The 27247-nt window shown below is 35.9% G+C and overlaps 1 protein-coding gene across 10 annotated transcripts in view; it reads right to left on the reverse strand.

The window, feature by feature from the left end:
• The window catches only part of Nlgn1 (neuroligin 1), an 898617-nt gene that overhangs the window by 483857 nt on the left and 387513 nt on the right, over positions 1-27247 (reverse strand). For 7 of the 10 annotated variants that reach the window (XM_036191501.1, XM_036191499.1, XM_036191502.1 and 4 more), the window contains one exon: positions 2937-2996. The exons of the other annotated variants lie outside the window; for them this stretch is intronic. In XM_036191501.1, the coding sequence (XP_036047394.1) occupies positions 2937-2996 (60 nt within the window). The remainder of the gene's footprint in view (positions 1-2936; positions 2997-27247) is intronic. 10 annotated transcript variants of the gene reach the window in all.

The raw sequence follows: 27247 nt of genomic DNA on the forward strand, positions 1-27247 counted from the left end.
GTTTTCTTCATGGAAACACAGTAAAGAAAAGTGTTTCTTTACTAAGTGTACTACTTGCTTTGAAGTAATTTCCTAATGTAGAACAGGGGAAGGGACTTCAATAGAACTGAGTGTTGTAATAGCACTGTTTTCAACATTCAAAAGCATTCCTTGACTTGGTAGCTCTGGGAAAGTGGCTTCCCATGTCTTAAATGAGACCTGACATTTTAACAAGTGTTTAGGGTATTTTTAATAATGAACTAAAAATGATAAACATGATTCAAAAGTGATCTGTAAAATCGATGCAGGTGCAACAGGGCTTAGCTTACTATCAATACTCAGAGGTACCTACTCCAAGCATGTAGATATATATGAGAGCTATCTTACTCAGTGGGAAAATAATGTAATTAAATCAACACTTGAAAATATTTTAAACTAGAATGATGATTAATTAAGTCTTGTGAGTACATTACTAAATTTTGGACTTTACAAATGCAGTTTTCTATACTAACAATTTAGAGGATATTGGATTTTTAGGGAATTTTATATATTTTACATTTTCTAAAGCACAAACCTAGAGCATGACCCATCATCATCACCCACTTCCTACAATAACACAGATTCATTTTGAATCTTTGTCTATAGCAGACTTGGCATAAGTTTATCCCTCAACTAATTAGTCCTGGAAATTATGCTTCTTGGAAAGTGATATTTAGTTATTTAGTATTAATAGTAGTATTTAGCTTGTACTTAATGGCTGCTTCTTCATTGGGATAAATGGTAAATGAATATACAAACAAATAATTAATGCACTATAGCCACAATTTTTAAAATACGTATTGTGTGTGTGTGTGTGTGTGTGTGTGTGTGTGTGTGTGTGTGACCTAAGAAATTTGAGAGGGAGTGAACAATAAGACCTCTGGGAGCTGGAATTATAGGTATTTATGAGCTGTATGGGTAAGTGCTGGGTTCTGAACTCTGGACCTCTAATAAAGCAGTATGCTGGTTTGAATGACATTGGCCCCTACATTCTTATATATTTTCATGTATCCTGCTCCGTTAATGATCTATCCAGGAAGGAGTAGGAGGTATAATCTTTATTGTCAGAGGTGTCACTAGGGATGGGCTTTGAGTATTCACAATCCCAGGCCAAGCTCAGTGTATTTCTCTGTCTGCTGCCTGTTGAGCTGGATGTAGAACTGTCATCTACTCTTGCATGCTGCCTGCTGAGCACCATTATGATAACAGACTAAAGCTCTGAAACTGTAAGCAACACCAAATAAATGCTTTCTTTTTAAAAGTTGCCTTGGTTATAATGTCTCTTCACATCTTTCTAGCCTATTATTAATTCTTAAATGTTATAAAATATAAATTTGAAGATGTAACAGTTAAGCTTTCAATATTTTATTTTTAACATTTAAGTTTCCATTGTAGAAGAGTTTGTTGAGTATGTCCTAACAAAAAATTAAAAATAAATGTATACAAATATTTTCTGAAGGTTATTTAGTCAGAGACTCTCTCAGCTTGTTGAGAGAGTAGTTCTGCTGACCTGGGAGCAGATAGTTTTGTTTCAGAAAATCCTTCCTACCTTCTTATTAATATCTTTTTGAGAATTAAAGCTTTCAGTGAAGATATAAGATCATACACAGTATTAATCACCTCTCTAAAAATTGTAATTTGGGTAACATACAAATCCAAAACAAAGAAAATGTACATTAAAAATAAAATCCTGAATGGAAGGAAGATGGGCTGAATGGAGCCACAGTCTCTCTAGAAATGTAGTTAAAATCAGGTAGGAAGACACATGCTAAGAGAGCACGTGGATACATAGAGTTACTAATTAACCAGAACTGTATGCAGGAATACAGTTGAGAATACAGGAAACGGAAAAGAATTCCCATATTAATGAAGGAGAAAATAGTTTATTACTTGAGGATGATAATACTTTGATGGCTGGAAAATTTTGTTGCACATTGTTAGATTATATAAAAAGTATATACCTTTTGAAATGAAAAGACATACCTGTAATCTTGTATTTTTAAAGGAAAAGATATAGTTATAATATTGTTTTTGAAATACCTATTAAACTTATCAAAAATATTTTTAAGATATTTTTATTTCTTAATAATAAGTGTCTGCACATATATGTTCGGGTGTGAATGTGTGTCAGTTCAGGTACCTGTAGTGGCCAGAACAGAGCTCAGGACATTGCGTTACACTTGACATGGGTGCTAGGAACTGAACTAGGAGCCTATAGAAGGACAGATAGCTCTCTTAACCTCAGAACACATCGCCAGCATCAGTAAACAACATATTACTAAGGGACCAGGTAACTTATGTGGTTACACTTTGTTTATTACTTAACCTAATAGTTGTGGAGCCTTTGTTATCTACGTAATATCATTTTACTTGTGTGATATTTAAGAATATCAACACAAAAAAAGGATTTAAAAAAAAATCTAAATCACATTGCTCAAGAAACACTTTGTATCAGTTTGTCTCTCCTTTAATAGAGCATGGAGTACTTTTGAAAAAGGAAGTAAAATGTAAAAATGATACACAGTCAAATTGGCCCAAATATTTACATCGATTAGAGCACATGCAATGGGTACAAGGACTACAAGTGGGGGTTGTTAGTTCAAAGAACATGGACGGATTCATCAAAACATGGGATGAAACATATCAAAAGTCAGTTCAAGAAAACCAAAAAAGAAAAAAAAAGCCCCTCTTTTTAAAACATCTTAATGGTTGGCATCAAAATGTAAAACATAACACTCACTTTAAAAAAATTTTAAATGCATATTCATATGTAACAACAAGCAAGAAGACAAAACACATCAAAAACAGGAATTAAAAAAGGAACTCTTCAAAAAAAGACAAGAAGTAAAAAAATAGAAAAGGGTGGAAAAAGTGATCGAAGCGCTGGTCATGCAGATTGATTTGGTGGGGGAAAATACCTTCATCTTCAGCACCGTCATTATCCCCTAAATCATCTGTCTGTTTCTTTGTAAGGGGACCTAGGATTGAGAACGGAGAAATGGAGGAAAAAAAAGACAATTCAAGAATATAATCAAGATTGAGGGGGAAAAATAAATATAAATACTAAAATTCTCAAGGATATTTCAAAAAAGAGTGGGGAAGTGGTTATATCACAGTTGATTATTTCTTCAGGAAAAAATTCCCTTTCCCCAAAATATCTCATAGATTTGGTTTCTGAACATTTTCAACATTTAAAATACACAATAGCTTAGTATTTCAGTCATAGGCCAAAGGAATGATTTTTGTAAAAAACAAAACAAAACAAAAAGCACTGCATATAAAAAGTAAACAGCTTAATTAGTTGAATGTACTTAATTTATTCAGAGTCCTATCTAATTAAAATTTATGACAGTCATAAAGATATAGCAGGTCAAACTATTCTTTAACTTGGGACTAGAGGATAAAACTAGGGGAAAAAAACCATTTTGTAAGTTGTTCTTTTTCTGCTTTTTAAAAATTCTGTCTTTGTATGATCATTACCACTTGTATTTTACACATTTTTAATTTATACATTTTTTTAAAAAAACTGTGACTTTTTAAAATTACTTGTCATGACACAAGAACTCCCCCATGTGTTTTAATTTAAATGTTAGTCGTGGATTTAGGGCAATTGCCAACATACAGAAATGTATCAACAGATAATTTTTTTACTTGGCAGAGAAAAGGTACCATCAATAGAAGTCATATTTAGCTATTAAAGTAGTTAAATAGTCAGGGCTAATACTTCAGAATCAACTTTATGAAACAGTAGAATCATGCCATTGTGCAATTTCATGCCCAGTATAGTTATTTATAATAAGAACATGGTGTAGAAGGGTAACTGTATGAAAATACTGTGAATGTTTAATACATATCTTATCATCCCTAACAGTGCTAATTTGCTGGTAGTAGAGAACACTCCAAAGGGGAAGTCAAAGGCCATATGACAGTAATTTTAAGTGCCACACAGTCCATACACCAAGCACACAGAAAGCAAGTCAAGCCCCAGGTTTCCTTTCCATCTCTACAACCATTTCATTTGTATGACATTTCACAATCCTCATGCAAAAAGCAATCACTACAAACATGGACACTCGATTTAAAAGGACAGCCAATCACATAGCAATAATCAAAAGAATTTTGTCATGCATAATGTGAGAGTCTTAGAAAACAGTGTGAAAGAATGGACAGTCATGGCTTGATTCCCAGCACGCAAGGAGGAACAAAGCAAGCCTTAACTATAAGCATTCAGCAAGGGAAGGATGATGAACATTTTATGAACATTTGAGAGGGATTTGTCCACCTTTTCAGAAAAGACTTTTCCATTACGTTGCAATTTAAAACAAAACCTATCATAACATCCCTCAAAGAGTAGAAAACACCATACCAAAACAGAGGGGAAAAATAAGATGTAACACATTATGTTTTTTCAGGTCAGAGAAATACTACTGCAAATATCAGTCACTGATGAAGATCAAAACACTGAAAAACTAAAAATTGGTGATAATAAAATTTGGTGATATAAAAATTGGTGGTAGATACTTCAATTACAAGGTCATGGTGTCAAGGTGATTCAAAATAAAGGCAAGTAACTGTGCAAAACAATTCAGTTCTATGCTTTAATAAATACATCTGTAAATACTGTTCTATTGATAAAAACCTAGATGAGAGGAGCAGTTTATATTGTTTCTCAGTTGTAAGCTCACAGATATCCATACTTAATAAGATCTCATTCAAATGCAAAAGGCATATAGGGTTATGTGATGCTTATTAACTGATTATTAACTTAATATTAGTTCCTCAAAATAAAAAAAATCTTTAAATTCTATATTTTAAAATTGGGGAATTGGACTATCTGAAACATTTTCAATTTCAAAATATCCTTCAAAATGCTTAAATAATATTTATTTCCTAAAGATTTAAATTATGTTCACATTTCTGATTCCCAAGATGCCATATATATGTGTATATACACATATATATGGCTTATTTATTGGTTAGCAAACAAGACAAACTAAGAAAGGTGGTACTTACTGCTTGTAAATCTCCATATACTCTCCAATTTTCACTAAATTATTCAGTTTTCTTAATTCTTGGGTTTTAAATAATCAGTAAAATTGGCTGTTTTTTGCTGACTCATTAGTTTGATAATATTTGAAGGGATATGTAAATCCTGTCACATTGAGATGACTCTTCTTATCTTGCTAAGGCTCTGTGCTATATTTTCCCTTAGAAAATCTGAATGGAAGCATACTGTGGTTTCTAATGTAATTTCCTTGGACTGTATTGAAAGCCATCTAGGTTCTACAGCTACTGAGTTGACGATTTCATATGCTTCACATGCCTCAGGTTCCCGCTGGAACCTGTGTGATATGAAACAGTTGGAGAGTATTGTTAAACAGTGTCTCCCACTGCTTTGCATGTGGGGCATAGTTTGCCATTGCTATGTAGCTAAGTAGAGAAGTCATAGAAATCATTCTAGGTGGAGAGTGAAGAAGATCTAAGGCTAGAATTCTTGACTGAACTTTTCCTATAAGTTGCTGAACTATCCTTTTCTTCCTCAGGAAGCTGGGTGCCTCTTAGTAGAGGACATTTTACATACCTGAAGTATTATAATCAGAAATAAATATTTACTCAGTATCATAAATTAATGAAGACCTTATCAGGGGAAAATGAAGTCGAATTATTGCAACAACTAATTTTTTGATATACTTAATATACTAAATAATACTATTTGATTATGACATTAAATTGTCATTCCAATACATGTTATAGCTGTGTTTTAGTCATGTGAACATAATAGTGCTTTCTTATCCTCAAGATTATTTTATCTAATGTTTTTCTGAAGTTTTATGAAGGTAGCAATTCAAAGCAAAAAATGATCATAATAAAGAAAATAGATTTCATTCAGATCTCTGCCTAAAGATACCGAGAACATACTAAGAGGGTCCTGAGTTACCAATAGAGAACTCAACGTTGGTTTTTCTTTAAGTAGGCTTCCATTGAGTAAAGACAGCCTAGAGTTCACAGCAAATCTCCACATGACTTCAAAGGTCCCTATACCAGTTCTAGAAGCAAATCACCCACTGCCCGTCAGCAGCTCTCGTTCTTGTTTCCCTATTCTGAAGTGTTATAACTTATATACTCACTGATTTTTAAATGTTTTTAGTAGAAAGATAATATTCTAAACACATAGCTAGTATTAGTGTCTTTGTGACAGGTGGGCTTTCACCCTACAGAGACCAGACATTCCTAAAAGTTGAGCATCCCGATTTTCTCAAGGGTAAATGTGTACCCTTTGAACAGGAACTAGTCACTAACAACATTCTAACTACAGCTTATGCTTCTTTTAAATAGCAAGTCTGGCAAGCTCAGCATCAGCAGTTTTCAGTAGGTATCTCAAAACATCAACCATAAAGCAAATGAGACCACTCTACCCGTGTATAGAAGTGATTTATTTTACCTTGAAACTTACTGGGTCTCTACTCCCAGAGGAATGCACACATAACTCTCATTAGAGTTAATAGGAAAGTAGACCTTGTGTCATTTTGAAAGGGAGTAAGAGTAATTACTGTATTTTATATCTTCTATAGGCAATAAATAGATTCAGTGGGGAAGCAACAGCACTTAAGTTAGCTACAGTGAACACCCAACCATGAACTTCAAACTCATTTCATTTCAAGAGTTCTTTTGTGATTTCCATAAATATAACTAAAGTCTTGGCCCTTACAAAGGACGTGTGATGCATTCCATGGATGCCTTTTATTTTTAAAAGAGAAATAAAAATATCAGCATTTCTATGTAGTTAACAGGAGAATAATTATGAGCTCTGAAATAATTACTATCCACCCATATTAATGCCGCTTTTTATCATTCTCTTTGATGAAGAGCTGATACACTTTAGTTCTCAAATACATTAGAACTGATTATAAATTCCTTCACTATAGTTTCAATTCAGCAGAAATTAGCTAGACTTTGTGTCACACAGATTGACAAAGGCAAGTAGGCTGAGAGTATTATTAGTTCCTGACTTAGAAGGTTGGCTATGAGAAATGCCCATATCAAGGGAGGGTTCTCTAAGTGCTGAGGATTATTTAGAGCTCCAAGCCCTAACAGATCACAAATGACAAACAGAAGGATATTGACCCTGCTGTCTTGCCTCACCCTCTCAATCCTGGAACCTTTGATACAAACTGACTATAAAGAATTTTTAAGGTCATGTACACAGAATGAAAGCATTTAAGGGCATAGCTAGTGTTCTTTAATCATGAGACAAAAGCTAGTAAATAAAAGCTGAATCAAGTTCATGAAAAATCTTTGTGTGTTCCATAAGAAAAACAATTCCAGAATTTAAGTAACAGTAGAGTATATCATTCAACTTTTTCTCATTTATTAAACTGATAAACACTAAAACATAATATGTTTAAATAAGTATCATTCTAGGCTACTACTGCAAGCCCTACTAATTTATGTCTCTATACTTATTGAACAAAAGATATTGCATGTCTTACGTAGTCCATTATTTATGAGCAGACATAAAGAAATTATAGTTGGAAAGTCATTTTCTTCCTTGAAAAAAATTTAGACTGTAAAACTTTCTGAACAAATTTTAATGATTTCTTAAATACACATTATACTAAAATAAAATGCATTATGAATCAGTGTGATGAGTTACTAGAAGCAAATTTTGCAATAATTTATAATCTCAGAAGAAGCCAAACATGTGCAGTTTGGGAGGTGGGCTCTGACATAGGATGATTTCTTGGTGCATCTTTGTGAGCTGCCTGTTTGAGCTACTAGCTCATATATGTATATTTGGAAAGGAGCATATTCCACCTCCTAAAGGCAGCAGGCATGCTCTATGTTTGTCTTTGTGTTGGAAGAAAACACCTACAAGAAAACAGAATATATTCCCCTCCACAGTATTTCAGAGTTATAGAACAGCTTACAATGTAGCTTTGGGAAAAGTCAATCTGTTGTCCAAAGTCAGGAAATCTTTTTAAAGTACCTGATTACAATATTTTGAAGTTAAAAAGGCAGATTCTATCTGGAATTAATAGGATCTAGCAGACAAAATATATTAAGAAAGCAAACAAACAAACAAAATGAGCTAACCCTTACATTGAGTATTACCAAGTTTGCATAATATTTTCCTTTAATATTGTACTTGCTTATTTTAAATGAAGATACAGTATGTTGATTGGACAAGAATATCAACATAGCATTCCTTTCTCCTTTAGTCTGCTTCTCTGTCCTGTATAAAATGTTAGCACTTTGTGAAGGCTTGCTCACCATTTACCAAACTTTCCACATACCATCTACCCATCTACTTTCAGTAGCCATGTGTTTAGGACACAGATGGCACCAGAGGTTTCAGAGGGCTTGAGATAGCTCATTACATTTATGATGGTAGCAATCATTTGACCTCTCTGGCATGGATCCAGCATTTACTCAGCCATTCATTCAACAAATTCCTGTTCTGCTATGTGCTCAGAAATTGTGGTGGGTAAAGGAGGCTGGATGACTATTCTAGAGAAAAAAAAATCTTGTAGGAAGAACATTAAACCACTCATCACATACATATAAGTTTACAAATCAGAACATATGTCAACAAAGAATATTTTAGGGTTCTGAGAAGTTCCTCCTTAAGGCTGACCTGATAAGCCTGGAAGGTCATCATTGACTAAATGTGAAAAAGTGTTCAAGAGGGAGAAAGCTTGGGGATTAGGCTGGGTTGGGAAGAAAATTTTCCTATAGAAATTCACACACAGAGATCCTACAGTGACGGGAGGCTATGCTGCCTTTGAGGCTACCAGCAGGGAAAGGAAGAGCATGTTGGGAGATGAGGAGGGAGAATTACATGAACATCCATGAAATAGACTGAACCTCAGCCTTTGTCTGAATTATAAAAGCAATGGGAAGACTTTCACAGGCTTGAAACACATCCTGATAAACTCTGGCCTACTTCAGTTATATGCACAAACATCAGAAAGAAACAAAGTCATTTTAGGAGATGCAGTAGGGGTATTTTACACTGAGGTCTGCATCATCTTCTTTTGAGACAAAAAATACCTTTCTCGGAATGAAACTGGACACAATTCATGACTGCTAATGAAAAATAAAAATCACCAAAAAGCAAGTCCAAGATTCTAGCAATTCTAGGATTTCATAAGACTTGATAGTTCTGGTTAAACATGCATTTAAAGTTATACACTTTGTCTAAAAATTAACACACCAAGAGTTCACATGGCCAAGATTTTCCATTTATACCAAGGCAGACTATTCTAGGTATGCCTCAGCCTTTCTAGCAGTACAGCATTGACACCTTTCATCTCTGCCATCAAAGCCAACTTGACCTCTCAACATAACTCTGTTCTCAGAACCTACTTAGCATACAGAAGTATGCTCTGTTTGATCTTATCAGACCATATAAAATTTCCAGAGGGAAACCTCATCCCTGATACTTTTCCAGGGACTAAAACTCTTCTGTGGCCACCATTGTCCTGTGCTTACTTGTTATTTTCTCTGTCATTCACTCTAGACTGCTTCACAATCCACCATGAATACCATCAGCTTTGAAAGTAGTGCATAAGAATCATGGAAAATTCCAAATGAAATGAAAGTAATTAATTATTTTGTTTCAACATCAGCTAAACTGCACACACAGTCAACCCCGGCTAAGACTGAACTTGCAAGTGTTTTCAATGAACAGAAAATTAAGAGTCAGCTGACTTCAATGTGTTGAATATTATTATGGTGTTTTAAAATAGCTGTAGGGCTGGAGGGATAGCTCAGCTGTTAAAGGCTAGGCTCACAACCAAAAATATAAAATAGCTGTAACAAGACAGATGAATACTAAATATCATCAGTTTTGATGCTTTAGAAATCCATGAGCAAAAGTAAGATATCTTATATTCTGAATTGAAATATTTAAAATAGTTTTAAATCCAGTGTAGATGAATGACCCTGAAAATGGCTGTCATTGTTTCTCTACCTTGCTTAAAGTTTTAATAGTTCTTCGTTCCTGTTGACCTAAAGTGAACTGCCTGCCTTCCTTTCTCATCTGATTCAACAACAAATAGGTACACACTAATTATTATAGAAACCCTTGTGAATCCAGAGTTAAATGCCCAAATCCATATGATGGTATGGCAAAAAGAAACCCTTCAGAGAAGCTGCTAAATCTTCCTCCACTCAGGAAGTGTATGTAGAATATTTTGCCTAGGACGCAAAGCTATTTGACACAGTTTAGTAACTCCTTTACAAGTCAATAAAAGACAAACAACAAGAGGAAAACATGAACGTTGGGTAACTGATGTGACAAGGCATTTGATAAACTCTGTGCCCCTCGTTCATTATCATCACATTCAAACTATAAAGTCTTTAAAAATCTTCACTACAACATTTGATTCAGATGAGATTAAGGTTGAAATCTAAATTAAAACGAAAGATATAAAAGTAACTTTCAAAAATTGAAGCAGATAAAATTAAAATAAGACAACAAATTTGGTAAGATAAAGATTCAAGAATTCACTGGGCAGTGGTTGTGCACGCCTTTAATCCCAGTACTCAGGAGGCAGAGGTAGGCAGATCTCTGGGAGTCTGAGGCCAGCTCCAGGACAGGCACCAAAACTACAAAGAGATACCCTGTCTCAAAAAACCAAAAAAAAAAAAAAAAAATTCAAGAGTTCAAAGCAAGTGAGTAGTATCAATAAAAATGATAATTACTCAGTAATGTATATTACTTAATATGACACTAAAGCTTAGAAAAAATGAACAACTAACTTCCCTTAAAAGTGATAAGATTAACAAGGTTAATATATAGCTGAAAGGGGCAATTAAACCATGATATATTCTAGTAGGGCAGTACATAATTACTAGCCAGAACCATCAGAATACTTCTCAATACCCAGGACACCTGGGCTCAGCCCATTTCCCAGGATGCAGTATTGTAGCACAATTAAGGCACAAGAGAACAAACATTTCCCATGGCGGGGGTTAGCAGTCACCCACAGTGTTCTTATTTGCCCTCTAGAACTGATATGAAAAGTATGTTGCTGAAGTGCCGTACACTTTGGTTATAGGACACAAAGAAATTAAGATAAAAGTGAGGAGGAAGCCCTTTTCCTGCCTGCCACCTGTGGTTTGCTATGAACCTGACAATGCTGTGTCCACTGCTTGGATAGAAAACAACCACATGTTGGTCTGTTTGTTTTGTTTTTTCTTTGAGCCATGGACTTTGTGTGCTACAATACTTCCAGGCTGCCAGGCAATATATTCCTTCCAAAGCAGTGTGCTTCTTAACTACTTCTTAATGCTTCGACCCTTTAACATGGTTACCCACATTGTGGTGATCCCCAATCATAAAATTTTTTTTGTTGTTACTTCAGAACTGTAATTTTGCTACTGTCATGAATCATAATGTATTTCTTGGACACAGAGGTTTGCCAAAGGTGTCACAACCCACCTGTTGAGAACCAAATTCTAGGGCAGTAGTAGCATGGTAATGTGTGGAATAATCAACTGTCTTTTGAAAGGATTTTGAGACCTGCTCCAGGAGAAATGATATTTTCTGAGTGCTATAAAGCAGTAGAAACCCTGTATCTATGGAGGTCACAGGTCCTAGGATGGAACCTACGACCATTGTTCTGTTTAATGAGCTAAGCTGCATTCTAAGCATTTGTTGAACTCATAGACTCCTGCGGTTTTCTTGGGGCAGAGATGTTCCTTTTTACAGGAAGTGAAGGTTAATGAGCAGTCTTGTATCTTGCCTATGTACTGAGAACAAAGGATGTGGCACACGTAGCTGCAAACAGGGGATCTATGTCAAAGTTGCAGCCAGCCACAGAACTATTACAGAAGACAGGGCAGGAACAATGTAAGTACTGGAGGATGGAGCAGAGTGCTGTCAGACAATCTGATCCAGCATAGTGAGAGCAACATGAACAAAAAAACAGTTACACTTGCCTAGACAAGCCTGGTACAAGATTTGGGCCCTTCAACATCCCTTCATAGCGAGGGGAGGCACCTGTGAGGCATCAATCATTTCTGAGGAACTACTGGAAACTAACGGTTGACACAGAAGTCAGGTGAGGGAGACATCTTTCTCAGCAACGGAGCCACCTGTGAGTTGCCCACCCTCCAGCCTACAGCCCCTCTCCCTACCCACAGTCTGTAAACTCAGTGGATGAGAAAATCCTGAAAGCAGTATGGGACTACTTATAAAAAGCATTTGAAATGTGAAGAAGGGGGATAAGAAAGAGTGCCAGGGGTATTACATATGAAATTTAAAAGTTAAAGTAACATTTTCCAATAAATGGTTAAGAAAATTAAAATAAATTAGATAACATTAAAACAGTTAGAAAGGAAAATTTATTTTTAGTGTCTTTATAAAAGAAAGGACGTCTAATATATTTACTAGAGTTTTTGTTGGTCATTTCACTATTTAAAATTTAGTCATTATAAATGTAAAAATTGATCACCATAAGTGAGGATTAAAAATAAACAGGATTGTGTTCTTTTTTGGAGAAAGTGTCAGATTTGAGTTTTCTCATTATTGAAAGTGAAATATTATGGCTGTATTTTATTCCCATTGCAATAGTACATATGAGAGAGAGAGAGAGGGCGGGGGGGGGGAGCACTTGGGATAAGGTGGCAGTTCTAATGGTTTAAAAGGGTAAAATGTAAAAACAAAATTGCAGAGGACTCATAGTTCCAATAAAAAGGCAGGGATATAGTTTTGCTGATTCTCTTCCTCAGTGGTGCTGTTGATGTTCTACTCGGGCTGTGCAATGTAGGACAGCATCTCAACTCATTGGGACTTCTAGCTCTGCTGAAGCAGTCATATGAAGAGGGTCCTACTCACAGAACACTTTCGGTACGCTTCACTTACAAACATTTTCTGAAGAAAAGACAGCCACTGAAAGCTGACCTTCTATCCTGTGTTTCAGAAACCCATGAGCAAAATTAAAGTATTTGATCTTCAAAATATAAACATGCCATCTTAAAATGGGCTTATCTCTCAAGTATTTAATGGCTGCTGGATCAGGAGAATCAATATAGGATAAGAGGCCAATGCTTTATTGATTTCTTCTTCACACTTTCATTCTTCCCTGGAAGCTACTAAAATGCCCCAAATCAAGCAGCTTTTGTAAGACAGTTCAGAATAGTATTTATTAAAAATAACATTTAATACTAATATTTGGCCACTGGCAACCAACTTCGCCTTTGAAGAAAAAAATCTTTACTAATGGAGTGTTTTTCTAATCATTTTTCTGCATTTTTGTAAAAAGATATTGTTTTAATATATGAAAAATGACTGAGCTTTGTAACTACTTCACCTTTATAAAAAAAATACTTGTATATTTTTTTTATCTTATGTGGCCAGCTAGAAATAGCTAAATTAAAATTTAAAGCATTAAATATTCAATACAATCTAGCCAAGAAATGTTTTAAACATTTATACATGAATTTTCTCACTCCTTCCTCTTTTTTTCTTCCCAGATATCTCCTCCTATTTATTCTCTTTGCCAGCCAGCCCCACCTATCCTTTTTTCTGCCTTGTTATTGGCCATTCAGCTCTTCATTAGACCCAATCAGGTGTTTTAGGCAGGCAAAGTAACACAGCTTTACAGAGTTAAACAAATGCAACATAAAAGAATGCAACACATCTTTGCCTAACTAAAAAAATATTCCACAACATACACAAATGTAACATATCTTAAACTAATATTGCACACCAATACACTTATTAGAAAAAAACCCTCATTTTCTAACATATTTAAAAATACTGTTTGTTATTTTGGCTGCCTATTACTAGGCTAGAATTTGTTCATAGAATATTACACATACTACACATGAGATTAGGGATTACTTTATAAATATAAAGGCTATATTCATATATGCTTGAAGACACAAGTTTATACAAGTGTGATATGTGGGCTCACTTCTCCTTTGTGATCCACATAATGCTAACTTTACAAAGAGAAAGAATGACTCTCTAATTACTTGGGTGAAATTTGTTTCTGTAGACAGATGAGCCATCTAGACACTCTTTTATAAGCAAAAGGTAAGTGGAAAATAACAGCAATAAGACAGAACTGAATCTAAGGAAGATAAAACATTTCAGCCTTAAATAAAAGGAAGAAAATGGATGGACAGTCTTCGGGAAAAAACCAGAGCCAGTGCATTTTCCACAATCACCCATCTTTTGCATTTGAAGGCATCCTTTGGAGTTAATCACTGTACAAAAGAAATAATAATCAATTGAATTTTGTTATCTAGACAGTGGTTCACTAGCATGAAGGAGACAGAAAAACCTAGGGATCTTCTTAAAAAAATTTTAACATACTTTTCCCCAGAGATGGGTAGTACACAGCCTATAATTCAACAAAAACGCAATGACAAATGAGGTCTATGGACCACGATTTGGGATAAACTCAGGATGCAGACTCTTCTATGTATGCATCTTGGCCTTTTTCTACTTAAACTGTCGCTGGAGACTGAGATGAAAAGTTGCCTGTGGGTTTGTGAAACTGTTCACACTGTACACTGCCGTAGCTGCAACATGCTTCCACCAGAAATGCTTCAGTAATCACACACTGAGCTCAATACTATCTTCTCTTTAAGAAGAAATCCCTAAAAGAAAATATGTTCTTTTCTCAAAGTTTCTTATGACCAGAATGTAAATGAATTATAGCTAAACACACACACACACACACACACACACACACACACACACACACACACACAGATAGACGTACCTAGACACAAAGCCTTACAGGTGTACAAATATATGTGCCATTAAATTTGAATGCCTCTATTATTCTGCTTTTATATTTCAAAACCTAACCATGGGCTGAAGAGATGGTTAATAGCTCCTTCTGTTCTTTTGGAGGACTCAAGTATGATTTCAATCACTCACATAATGGCTCATGGACTCTAGTTCCTGGGACTCTAATGCCCTCTTCTGACATCCTTGGACACTAGGTGGTGTACTTACAGAAAAAAGACTCATATACACATAAAATAAGTCTTTTTAAACATCTAATCAAGAAAAACTTCTATCCCAGAATATTTTTTCTCAGCTTCATTTAAAATTATGTAATGCAGAAAATATTATAGAATCTCTGAGGTGTACCAATAAGCAAGAATATTCACCTTATATCATATAGACATTGCTAAAACAAAGGTTGGAATGAGAACCATAGTATCTATGCAAATTAATGAGTCCAACCCAAAGCAATTTTGAACTTTTTAGGAAAATTAAGTAATACAAATTAAAATATGAAAAGTATCAATAAGTGTCCAAAAGGAATGAGAGAGATAGAGAATTTTTCCATAAGCAGTTAAAAAATAAACAAAAGCCAAAAAGCGCAAAAATGGCCACCTTGATTGAAGGTACAAGAAACTTGGATGATCTCATGCAACAGCCAGCAAACATAGCCACTTCTAAACTATCATTAAGCATGAAGACAGAGACCTTTACTCTCTGTCTTCATGTTTTTCTCACCTACACTCTCTCATCGTGTGCACATGTTTGGTGTGTGTGTGTGTGTGTGTGTGTGTGTGTGTGTGTGTGTGTGTGTGTGTGTGTTTATCCCATTTACACAAGAATCATAGGGTAGGTGTCACAATGTGCCCATTTTGATGACTCCACGGAACCTATGGGGAGAAAACCAAGCAGGAAAATCTCCCATGAACTACCTCTTTTCAGTCTGTAAATACAAATACTAATGGAAATGACCCTATGATTTAGTGGTTCAAGGTAGAGATGTAGTGGCTCCATCCATGGAGAGATGTTCATATTCTTCTTATGTATTCTGTTGAGATTCAGTTTTATACTTAGAACACCTACTTTTCATTTTAAAAGTCCCTAAGCCTTATTTCCTCAAATAAAATTGCCCGTACTGGAGTATAACATAAAAATTACAATATTAAATTCCTAGCACATTATAATACATAGTCAATACTGTGGACACACTGAGTACATGCTGTAGTCAGTACTGTGGATATGAAATCTGATAAGAGCACAAACATTAACTAAAATTTTGTTCAAGTTCAATTTCTTTGGGAAGGCCTCATATATACTAAAGTATTTTTACATTTTTATTAACTTATTTTTATGTGTACATATGTATTTCTGAATGATTTTGTGTGTACCACATGTATACAGAAGCCTGCAGAGATGACCAGAGAGCTTCTGGTCTCCTTGAATAGAGATCACAGTTGCTTTTGTTGCTTGTGAGGTACCATGTGGATGCTGGGTTCTGAATTGGGGTCTCTGTAAGATCAGTAAGCACTCTTAATCACTGAGCCATGTCTATAGCCCCCAATTATTTTCAAAAGAGCATTTCATGTAATGTTTGTACTTAAAAAAAAATCAGGCCAGGTGGTGGTGGCCCATGCCTTTAATCCCAGCACTTGGGAGGCAGAGCCAGGTGGATCTCTGTGAATTTGAGGCCAGCCTGGTCTACAGAGTGAGATCCAGGACAGGCACTATATAATATAAAATACTTTGGGATAAACTACACAGAGAAACCTTGTCTCAAAAAACAAACAAACAAAAAAAACAAACAACAAACAAAAAATCAAGTGGAAGAACATTACAGAACAGACTTCTTCAAGGAAATAAGAGAGCAACATTTGGGAAGGAAATACCATATTATGTATGTTTTCATGATACTCAATAGGTATGTTACTAATCCAACAACTCCAGTTTATAAAGAATCTTAGATCAATTAAAACTGGCACAGAATCTAGCTCTGCAGAGAGGCTGGGAATATCAGATGAACATGAAAGCTTGAGATTAGTATCTCAAAAGATCCATCAATGATTGGTAGAGCATGTTATACCTTACTACCAACTTCACATCTGGAACATCTGAGGACATTGAGGCCAGGTGATGGATTGTGAAGAATGCCCAAGTTATAGAAAATAGTAGCAAATCTATATAAATTCTCCATATTCAGCTTAGAGCATAGCTTGTTTCTAAGGCATTTGTTTTCCAGATTGTAATTTAAATTTATAATCAAAATTATTTTAATGTGTAGTTCATTCATAAAAAACAAAAACTACAACCAATAAAAATCACTGCACATTTAAAAATATGTTCCATGTGGCAGGATACAAGATTAACTCAAAAGAATCAGTAGCCCACCTATATACAAATGCTAAATGAGCTGAGAAAAAAATCAGGAAAACATCATCCTTTACAATAGCCACACATAATATAAAATACTTTGGGATAACTCCAATTAAGCTAGTAAAAGACCTATATGACAAGAACTTTAAGTCTCTGAAGAAAGAAACTGAAGAAGATTTCAGAAAATGGAAAGATCTCCCATGTTCATGGATAAGTAGGTTTAACATAATAAAAATGGCAATCTTACCAAAAGCAATCCCCAACACAATCCTTCACATACCTGGAAAGAACAATATTCAACTTCATTTGGAAAAAACAGAACACTCATGATAGCTAAAAGAACCCTGTATAACAAAGCCACCACTGGAGGTATCACCATCCCTGACATCAAGCTCTACTATAGAGGTATAGTAATAAAAACAGCTTGGTATTGGCATAAAAACCAACATGCGGACTAATGGAATCAATTTGAAGACCCTGACATTAACCCACACACCTATGAACACCTGAGTTTTGACAAAGAAGCCAAAACTATACTATAGAAAAAAGAAAGCATCTTCAACAAATGGTGCTAGAATAACTAGATGTCAACATGTAGAAGATTGCAAATAGATCCATATCTGTCACCATGCACAAAACTCAAGTCCAAGTGGATCAAAGACCTCAATATAAAACCAGTTACATTGAACCTGATAGAAGAGAAAGTTGGAAATAGTCTTGAATGCATTGGCACAGGAGACCACTTCCCAAATACAACACCAGTAGCACAGACACTGAGAATTAATAAATGGGACCTCCTAAAACTGAAAAGGTTCTGCAAGGTGAAGGACACAGTAAATAAGACAAAATGGCAACCTAAAGAATGGGAAAAGATGTTCAACAGCCCCACATCTGACAGAGGGCTGACCTCCAAAATATATAAAGAACTCAGGAAACTAGACATCAAAATAATGAACAATACAATAAAAAAAATGGGCAATAGAGCTGAACAGAGATTTCTCAAAGGAAGAATTTCAAATGGCCAAAAGACATTTAAGGAAATGCTCAATATCCTTAGTCATCAGGGAAATGCAAATCAAAATGACTCTAAGGTACCATTTTACATCTGGCATAATAGCTAAGATCAAAAGCACTGCAGACAGCTTATGTTGGAGAGGATGTGGAGCAAGGGGAACACTCCTCCATTGTTGGTGGGAGTGAAAAACTGGTACAGCCACTTTGGAAATCATTATGGCAGTTTCTCAGAAAATTGGGACTCAATCTACCTTGAGACACAGCTACACCACTCTTGGGCATATACCCAAGGAAATCTCAACCATACCACAAGTACACATGCTCAACTATGTTCATAGCACAATTATTTGTAATAGCCAGAACTTGGAAACAACCTAGATACCCTTCAACTGAAGAATGGGTTAAGAAAATGTGGTAAATATAAACAATGGAGTACTACTCAGCAGAGAAAAACGATATCATGAAATTTGCAGGCAAATGGATGGAACTAAAAAATATCATCCTGAGTGAGGTAACCCAGACTCAGAAGGACAAACATGGTATGTACTCATTCACAAGTGTATTCTAGATGTAAATCAAAGGATAATCAGACAACAACCAGAGAAACTAGCTAACAAGGAAGACCCTAAGAAGGACGCATGGATCTCCCAGCAAAGGAGAAATAGATGAGATCTCCATGAGTAAACTGGGCATGAGGGGTGGCCAATGGGGGGTAGGGGATGGGGGATGAGGACATAAGGGAATGGGATGATTGAGCTGGAACAGGGATGGAGGGGTAAAACAATGAAAGAGATACAATGATAGAAGGAGATAGCATGGTGATAGAGAGAAGCCCAGTGCTAGAGAAGTTGCCAGGAATCCCCAAGGATGACTCCAACTTGGACTACTAGGAATAGTGGAGAGGGTTCCTGAACTAAACTGGTCTGTGATCAGACCAGTCAACACCCTATCATCACAGAGCTTTTCTCTAATGTCTGATGGAGGTACATGCAGAGATCCACAGCCAAATACCAGGCAGAGCTCCAGAAGTCCAGTCAAAGAGAGAAAAGAGGGATTCTATGAGCAAGTGCATCAGGATCATGATGGGGAAACCTTCAAAGACAACCAAACCAAACTATGGGGAACTCATGAGAGTTGGATCAATGGCCATGGAGCCTGCATGGGACTGGGCTAGGTCCTCTGGATGGCAAGACAGTTGTGTAGCTTGATCTGCTGGCAGGGTGGGGAGGCTGGTGGTAGGATCATAATCCATCCCTGATGCACGAGCAGGCTTTTTGGAGCCCACTACCTATGATGAGACACCTCATGAAGCCTTGAGGCAGGGGAAGGGCTTGGACTTGCCTCTACTGGATGTGCCTCCCCATGGGAGGCCTTGTCTTTTTGTGGGAGGAAGTGGGGGTGGGTTGGTAGGGGAAGGCTTGGGGGACTGGCGGGGGGGGAAGGGGGATCTTTGATTGGTATGGTAAATGAATGAAAATTTTTTCTTAATAAATAAATAAAAAATAAAAAATATATTCCTGGTTCATTCATTCCAGGTTTTCTCTGTTCAAAATGAAGGAAACTGTTACATAGATACAAATATTTATGTGTTATATTCATTTCAATTCTTTTTCTGTTTTACACAATAGATACATTTTTCACTCATATCTTGGGAAAACTTTGCCTTTTTTACTCTAATATACCTGAGGTATTATTAAAGAGTAACCATCCTTTATTCATAGCTACATGATGATCCCAGAGAATTTTTTAAAGAAATTAATTGTTTGTAACATTTTGTCCAAAATTGGGGGAATGAAGTCTGCTCAAGATATTAGAGTGTGGTGCTTAATCCTGACTGCAAATTTCACGGGAACAAGCCTTCCTAGGAGACAACCCTCTACATACGCCTCTTGAGGAGCTTCTAGACTGGGTTTCTGTATGGTGAGAAGACTCATTCTAAATGTGGGCAGTACTATACCATGGGCTGGGTCCCAAGTGAGTACAAGAGAGGGAGCTGAGCACCTTCACCTACCTCTCTGCTTCAAGAGTGCATATTCAACATGGCAGCTGCCTCAAGTTCCTGCTTTGAAACTCCCCAGTCACCATATTCGACTATACTTCCAAAATCTGAGCCTGGGTCAGCTTGTGTGGTGAGTACCTTATGTCTGGAGTTTTGATGCAGCGGAGAAAAGGTAACAATACACAGGGCACATTTTGAAATTTTTCCATACCAATTTTAAACCAGGTTACCAACAATAAAAGATAACCCTCATGTGAACACAGCATGAAAGCTATCTGGCTACTTCCGCCACCTTCTTGCTCTCCCAGGGCTGCCTGAGGCATGAAGTGAGCAGATAAAATACCTATAGTTATTTTATCATTCATTCAGAGGAACAAAACTCTATAAAATACAAATGATATGTCTAAATAGGAGCTGTTCTTGAGAAATTAACTTTTTGGAAGTCAGTAAGTTGTTGGTAGAGTATCAGCTTATATAAACATGCACACACACAAATACACACACAAGCACACATACACATAAGTACACAGCTGTTCAATTTTTTGGTAACAAAATGTTATTATTACTTTACAGTAAAACAAAATATATATCTGAAAGCATTTCTTATTTTTTTGCTAAAATTCTATTACCAACAACTTTTGCTACCTTGCAGTTAATTTGCTCATCACGTTTCTCCCTTGAATTAATGTTTTCATGCCAAGAGCCTGTCAGATTGTTTCCACTTGTGGTGGATTCATTTTTCCCCTCTCTTCTGCTTTTTCAGCTGTTTCTGTTCCCCAAATTGCCCCAAGGCTGCAAAATTAGATTTCCTGTCTGATTTGCCTGATTCCTCTGTGGCTACAATACACATTAGATAGAGATAAATGAAAATAAGGGAATCATTCCTGACAGTAAGATTGGTTTGGTGGGACCTATAAGGGCATTTGTAATGAAAGTAACTAGAGAAATAAAGACCGATAAATTTATCTGCCACACTTTGACTGTTGTCCCCCGAGATCTCAACCTCTCCTAAATTTCAGATCAACTAACACTTAACGAAATAAAATTACCTTACGTTCCTTTCACATGATTGAGTCATTGAAGACTGCTTGGGTTTGAGCTTATAGTTTATGATCCTACTAAAAGTAAGGGTGTGCAAAGTAGTTTAAAGCCATTTCGTAGTTTTCAACACAGTTCAACACTGATTGCTTCACTGGGTGATCCAGCTCCTTTGTATATCAGTGCTCAAGAGCCCCCTTCATGAACATGTCCTTCCCCCAAACAGAATCACTCACACATTTTGATTGACGGTTCCTGTCTCATCACAAAGTAGTAGTTCTCTGCTCCTATCCTGATCCATTGTTCTCCAGGGAGCTCAACTTAGTCTAGCCTGAGATACAGAGCTCCAACAACTGTCTTTCACAACCAAGTGCCCTGTAAGGAATGAGTCTGGCAGCTAAAATATTCACCAAGGTGTACTCCTAAATGGTAAACCAATGCAATACAATATTGTCCATAGCTAAAATAAAGAGATGTGTGTACATTCTAATACTGTGTCATCTAACAACTTAACAGAGTAAGGCAAGGTGGACAATAGTCATTCTGTTTGTGTAGGAATGAGATTAATCACATGCTGTATTAGATACAAGTAGGCTTTTCCTAAAAGGATATCTCATAAATCATTTCCTGTAAGGATTGAGTACTAAATGTGATATGAGGAAATGGGATGAATTTTACTATATGTTATTTTAAAACAAATAATAGGGTGTGTGTGTGCTGTGTGTGTGTGTGTGTGTGTGTATTGTGCCTCTCTCTCATTGTGTGTGTGTGTGTGTGTGTGTGTGTGTGTGTGTGCGCGAGCGCATGCACATTGTACATAAGTCCAGAGGACAATCTTGAGCATCATTCTTCTAATTCCTTTTCTGCTCAGGGCCTTTCATTGGCACACCAATTAGACTAGACTGGCTGGCAGTAAGCCCAGGAATCCTCCTGTCTCTGCCCCTGCAGTGCTTGAATTACAAGTGTATACCCTCACTTCTAGTACCTTATGTGAGTTCTGGGAATTGAACTCAGTGCTTTGTACTTGAAAAGCAAGCACCTTGCTGATTGAGAGAATTTACCACTGCCCTCAAACCATGAACCCATATTGTTGATATAATTTAAATCCTTGTAGTCTGAATATTGACTTGATGTTAAATACAGGGCAGATGAACTAAATGCATGAGGAGGCCTTTGCATGCCTGTTTCTCTCTGATCAATTGCTGCTCTTTGAAACTTTGACTCTACTGTGTTTCAATCTTTGTTGAGTTTATACTGAATATTTAACTTCTCCAATTAAAAATAGTACTCTGCTGAACCAAAGGTAGTGGAGTTTGGCCTCATTAGCAAAATGACCCTCAGCTTCAACTTCTGATTGGGTTATCAAAACATATGGTCTTATATTGATTACCAAGGTGTGTGTCATTAAGGTGCAACTCAAAAGTATTTTGTAGTGGGTAGCCATTCCAGCTTTGATCTAGAAGCCCCCACTGAGGCTTTGGTAACTGTCATGCCTACAAGGCCGGGCTGAGAGAGGACCCTGGAGACCCAATATCCTGATGTGCTGACTCTCTTGATTCCTGGACCTGGGTGCTGGAGGTAGACCTTAGTAATTTCACCAATAGTATTTGTGTAGGAAACATTCTCTGAAACTTTAAACTTCCCTGGTTATTTGCATTGTCCCAGTATTATTTTAGCTGACAAGCTGTCTGATTTGACATTTACTATTTGGATATAATCAATTTATGATCTATTCATAACCAAACATAGGCATATGTAGGCAAACATCTCTTCATGGAGCATATGGAGCAAAACATGAATGAGCACTCAGTAAATACATGAACCAGCAGACAGCAGTGTCAGGTGCAGATTAACACATCTGTTACCTCACATTTTTGTGGGGGACCAAAGAGAAACACTGTAGTGTGAGCTAAGACAGAGTGTCAACCATAAACTTAAATAAGGACTTTTCCATAGACAGCTGTCCAGAAGATGGACAGTATTTGACGCACGTTATTTTCAAAACGTATTCATGTATTTTAATTCCCTGACTCACAAACCTTATAGATAAATAGATGACATTTCTTTTGTCAAAATTAAATAAATAAATAAAATAGAAAATGCTAAAACATTGTACAAGATAAGATGTAAAATGTAGTCATTTTATGATCATTTTTCAAAGTCTACAAAACTATAGTTGATATGGGAAAATTAACAAAACCTTCCTCATTATTTCCCACATATTTTGCTACCTTTAAGTATAGTGCATGGGTCCTACACAAAAGGTCTGAAATCTTCTCTTTTGAAACGTAATAAATTGATCATGTGTGTGTATGGGGGGGGGGCTCTCTTGTGCACACATGAGTGTTCCTTTGTGTATGTCTGTATGGAGACCAGATGCTGTTGTCAGGTGTCTTCCCCATCTCCTTCCACATTTATTTGGAGACAAAATCTCTCATTGAACATAGACCTCACCAGATTAACTAGACTAGCTGGCAAGTAAGCCCCAAGGATCCTTCTGTCTCCTCTTCCCAGTGCTGAGGTTACAGCCATGCACATCATGCCTGGCTCTTTATGTGGGTGCTGGGGATAAGAATTAAGGTCCTCATGTTTACATGGCAAGCACTATTCAGATTGGGCCATATCACCAGCCCCAAATTTCCATATTAGTTCAACACACAGCTCTAAGCCCCTGGCCACTCTCTGCTGTTGGTTATTTGCTTGCCTGTTTCTTTAATAGCCTCAGGCATCCCATGGAGACTTATAGTGACAAATTCACGTTGTACCTAAGATCACTGTCCTGGTCCTATTTTGATATATTGTAGGACTCAATAAATAGTTATCAAGCAAATATTGGGAGAGAAACACCTGTCAAAACATGCAGATCTAAGGATTCAACCAAATCTCTTCTCATATATAACAATAGTTACCACCTGGTATGATCATAACTGATACAGAGAAGGTGAGCTCTGATGCATGCAGACATCTAAAATAAATTAAAAATGAAACAAAGGGCAACTGTGTCACACACTACACACATTAAGAAAAATCAGCTATTATTCTATAGAAACATCAAATAAAAGGTGTTAAATCAAAATGAATGTTGAACTAACATAATAAACCATGAAATCCAATCCTAAAAGTTGTCCAGCTTATCAAAAGTCTGTTTCTACAATCATTATATATTTCCACTTGGCTATAGAATGAATTTAGTGCAATAAACTCTTATGAAGGAAGTATTTTATTCTTTAAAGTATCTGATATTTTTAAAGAATAAAACAGAAATTGTGTCATCCCACTCACATTTTAAGTATTTATTATAACAAGGACATAATATATATGCAAATTAAATTGCATAAATGTGTACTTACTTTTACTTCATTAAAAAATTTAACCACTATAAATTATGAGCTAAACTATTTGAATACCACAGTCTATCTCAATTAATTAACCATAATGTGAACTCTTAAATGTCAACTTTTTATATATATGAATAACATGATGTGATTTAACTTTCTTATAGTACAAACGTCAGCTGCCAATTAAAATTGATTTTTGCCATTTGTTTTTGTAGAATTAATCCTATTGTTGATAAGAGAACAGCTGAGAGACAAAATTTACTTAGGAACTCTATATTTAATCTATCTATATACGAATATACATAATATCTATATATGTATATATATTCATAAGAACTGTGGAGGTTTAACCTTTACCAATTAGCTAATGGAAGTAGATATTAATAGACTAATAGAAATAATTCATTTTTGAAGGACATATGCTTCATTATTCTTATATTCTTTGTGAAAGGAAGGCAAGTTTATTGAATTCCCTCCACTCTTATATCTGGCCAACAAGAGCCATCTGTAATAAGAGGACAACATTGGCATGTACAGGAAGTTTCTGTCCACTTCTGAAAGCCATTGCCTAATGCAGTCTGGTGCATGAGAGTCTTTGGATTTTCCAGTTTTTCTCATTCTTTTTTTTTTTTTTTTTGTCATTTGTAGTGACCATGAAAAGTCTTTTTGAAATTTATTTTTAGCTAGCAAAATACATATATTTGATGCTCCTTGTTATTTCCCATATATACATAGACATGTATAGATATCTATATGTGTACTGCATAATATTTAAATTTTGACAACTGGCTGGTTTGTTTTTGTCAACATGACAGAAACTAGAGTCACCTGGAAGAGGGAACCTCAGTTGAGTAGTCCTGTATGCATGTCCCTACGTCAGTCTTGATTAATTTTTTCCAGATTAGACGTGAGCAAGACCATGTGTTGGCCTTTCTATTGTTCGGCTTGTTTCACTTAACATGGTAATTCCAGTTCTATCCTCTTCACAAATGACAGGATTTATTTCTATGTCAGTGGCATAGCAATTCATTGCACACATGTGTTAGTCTAAGTTGTCTTTTGGTCAATTTACAATCTTATTTGAAGTTAAAAGTTATCTAAAAATAGAAAAATTACAGTGAACCTACATAAACCAAATACTATGTAAACATTTGTATATAAGCACAGGTAAGAAAAATAAAAAGGTGATTAGAAAGGAAAGTATACTAAAGAAATTCAATATTACTTTAAAATACAACTTAACTCTCACCCAAATATCAGTATTGGCATGTTAGATGCTAAGGATGAATGTTATCATTTCCAATGAATTTTTGTTTAACTTTTATAGGATTATTTAAGAATAGGTTGGAAAAGTCATAAATAATATTTAGTCGCTACAGATTTGATTATTCAAATAAAGATGCAAATGTGATAGACGTTTTCAAATGATATAGAAAATTTGGAATAATATTTGGAAAAGAGTCAATGATGCAAGTTCTTTAGAAGCCCTCATTTCAGTGTTCAGTGGTACAGTGTGCTGCTTAGTCATACTGATGGGCTTACAGATTCAATGTAATCCCTAGGCATTTATAGTAGTGTGTTATTATAATAAAAACTGTTTAGAGCTGAGGAGATTGATCAATGGTTAAAGCACTTGGCATGTAGACATACATGGGTTCAAATCCCCAGAACACATGTCAGGCTCAGCATCTGTATTCCCATCGAGGTTATCGTGATATGGGAGGTTTAAGCAGAAGATTCTCCAGACTCATGAAGGAGATAACTTGATGTATACAGTGATTACCAAACAAGGTCTCAAACAAGATAGAAGGTTGGAACTAACCCTAAAGGTTGTTCTCTGACCTCTACAATATACTGTGGCCAGAATGCACACACACTCACATACATACAACAGTTGATGTTAGCACATCACTGATTTCTCTCCAGACACCTAGCAGGAGAAAAACATCACATGAATGATGTAACAGATAATGTCTTCACATCATAAATGAGGATGAGGAAGTATGTATAACAATGAAACAGTGTGCCAAAAAAATTAGTGAAGCATCTAGATGCAAATTAATTATTCTTTTAAAGATTTATTTTTATTTATGCAAATGAGTGTATGTTTATGTGGGGGTATGCATATGGGTGCCTTCAGAGGTCTAGAGGGCATCACACCCACTAGAGCTTGAGTCATAGGCAGTTTGCCACTGAACCTGTGTGCTGGGAACCAGGCTGAAGCTTTTTGCTAGAGGAAAATGCACTCTTAACAGCTGAACATCTCTCTAGCTCTAAAGTAATTATAGATCTTGAGCTTTTAACCACATGTCGGCTTTACCAGTTACACGGTTACTAATTTTGGAGGGTTTTAGATTGAATTAATCAACATCCACCAGTTTACTCTATGCTGCATGCTTATGTCTTCTGAGGTAAGAGAATTACATGAAGTCAAGGATACAGGCGTGATTCATGTTTTGTTTAATGGACAATGAACTATGAAGGACTATTCTGTTCCTACCCAAATCCATCTAGCCAATCTTATTATAATAGCTATTTTTTAATCAGTTATATGGGAAAATGACTGCTCTCTCCATTGATTTCAGTAAAATCTGTCACACTCACAGAGAATTACTGTAATTTCATGCACTCTATTTTTATATATAAAATACACTAGCTGAACCACTCACACTACTCCCTTTGGACTCTAATTTACATCAGGGGGCAGTAAGGTACGAG

Source organism: Onychomys torridus, chromosome 6, assembly GCF_903995425.1.
Source record: "Onychomys torridus chromosome 6, mOncTor1.1, whole genome shotgun sequence".
NCBI classification, from domain to species: domain Eukaryota; kingdom Metazoa; phylum Chordata; class Mammalia; order Rodentia; family Cricetidae; genus Onychomys; species Onychomys torridus.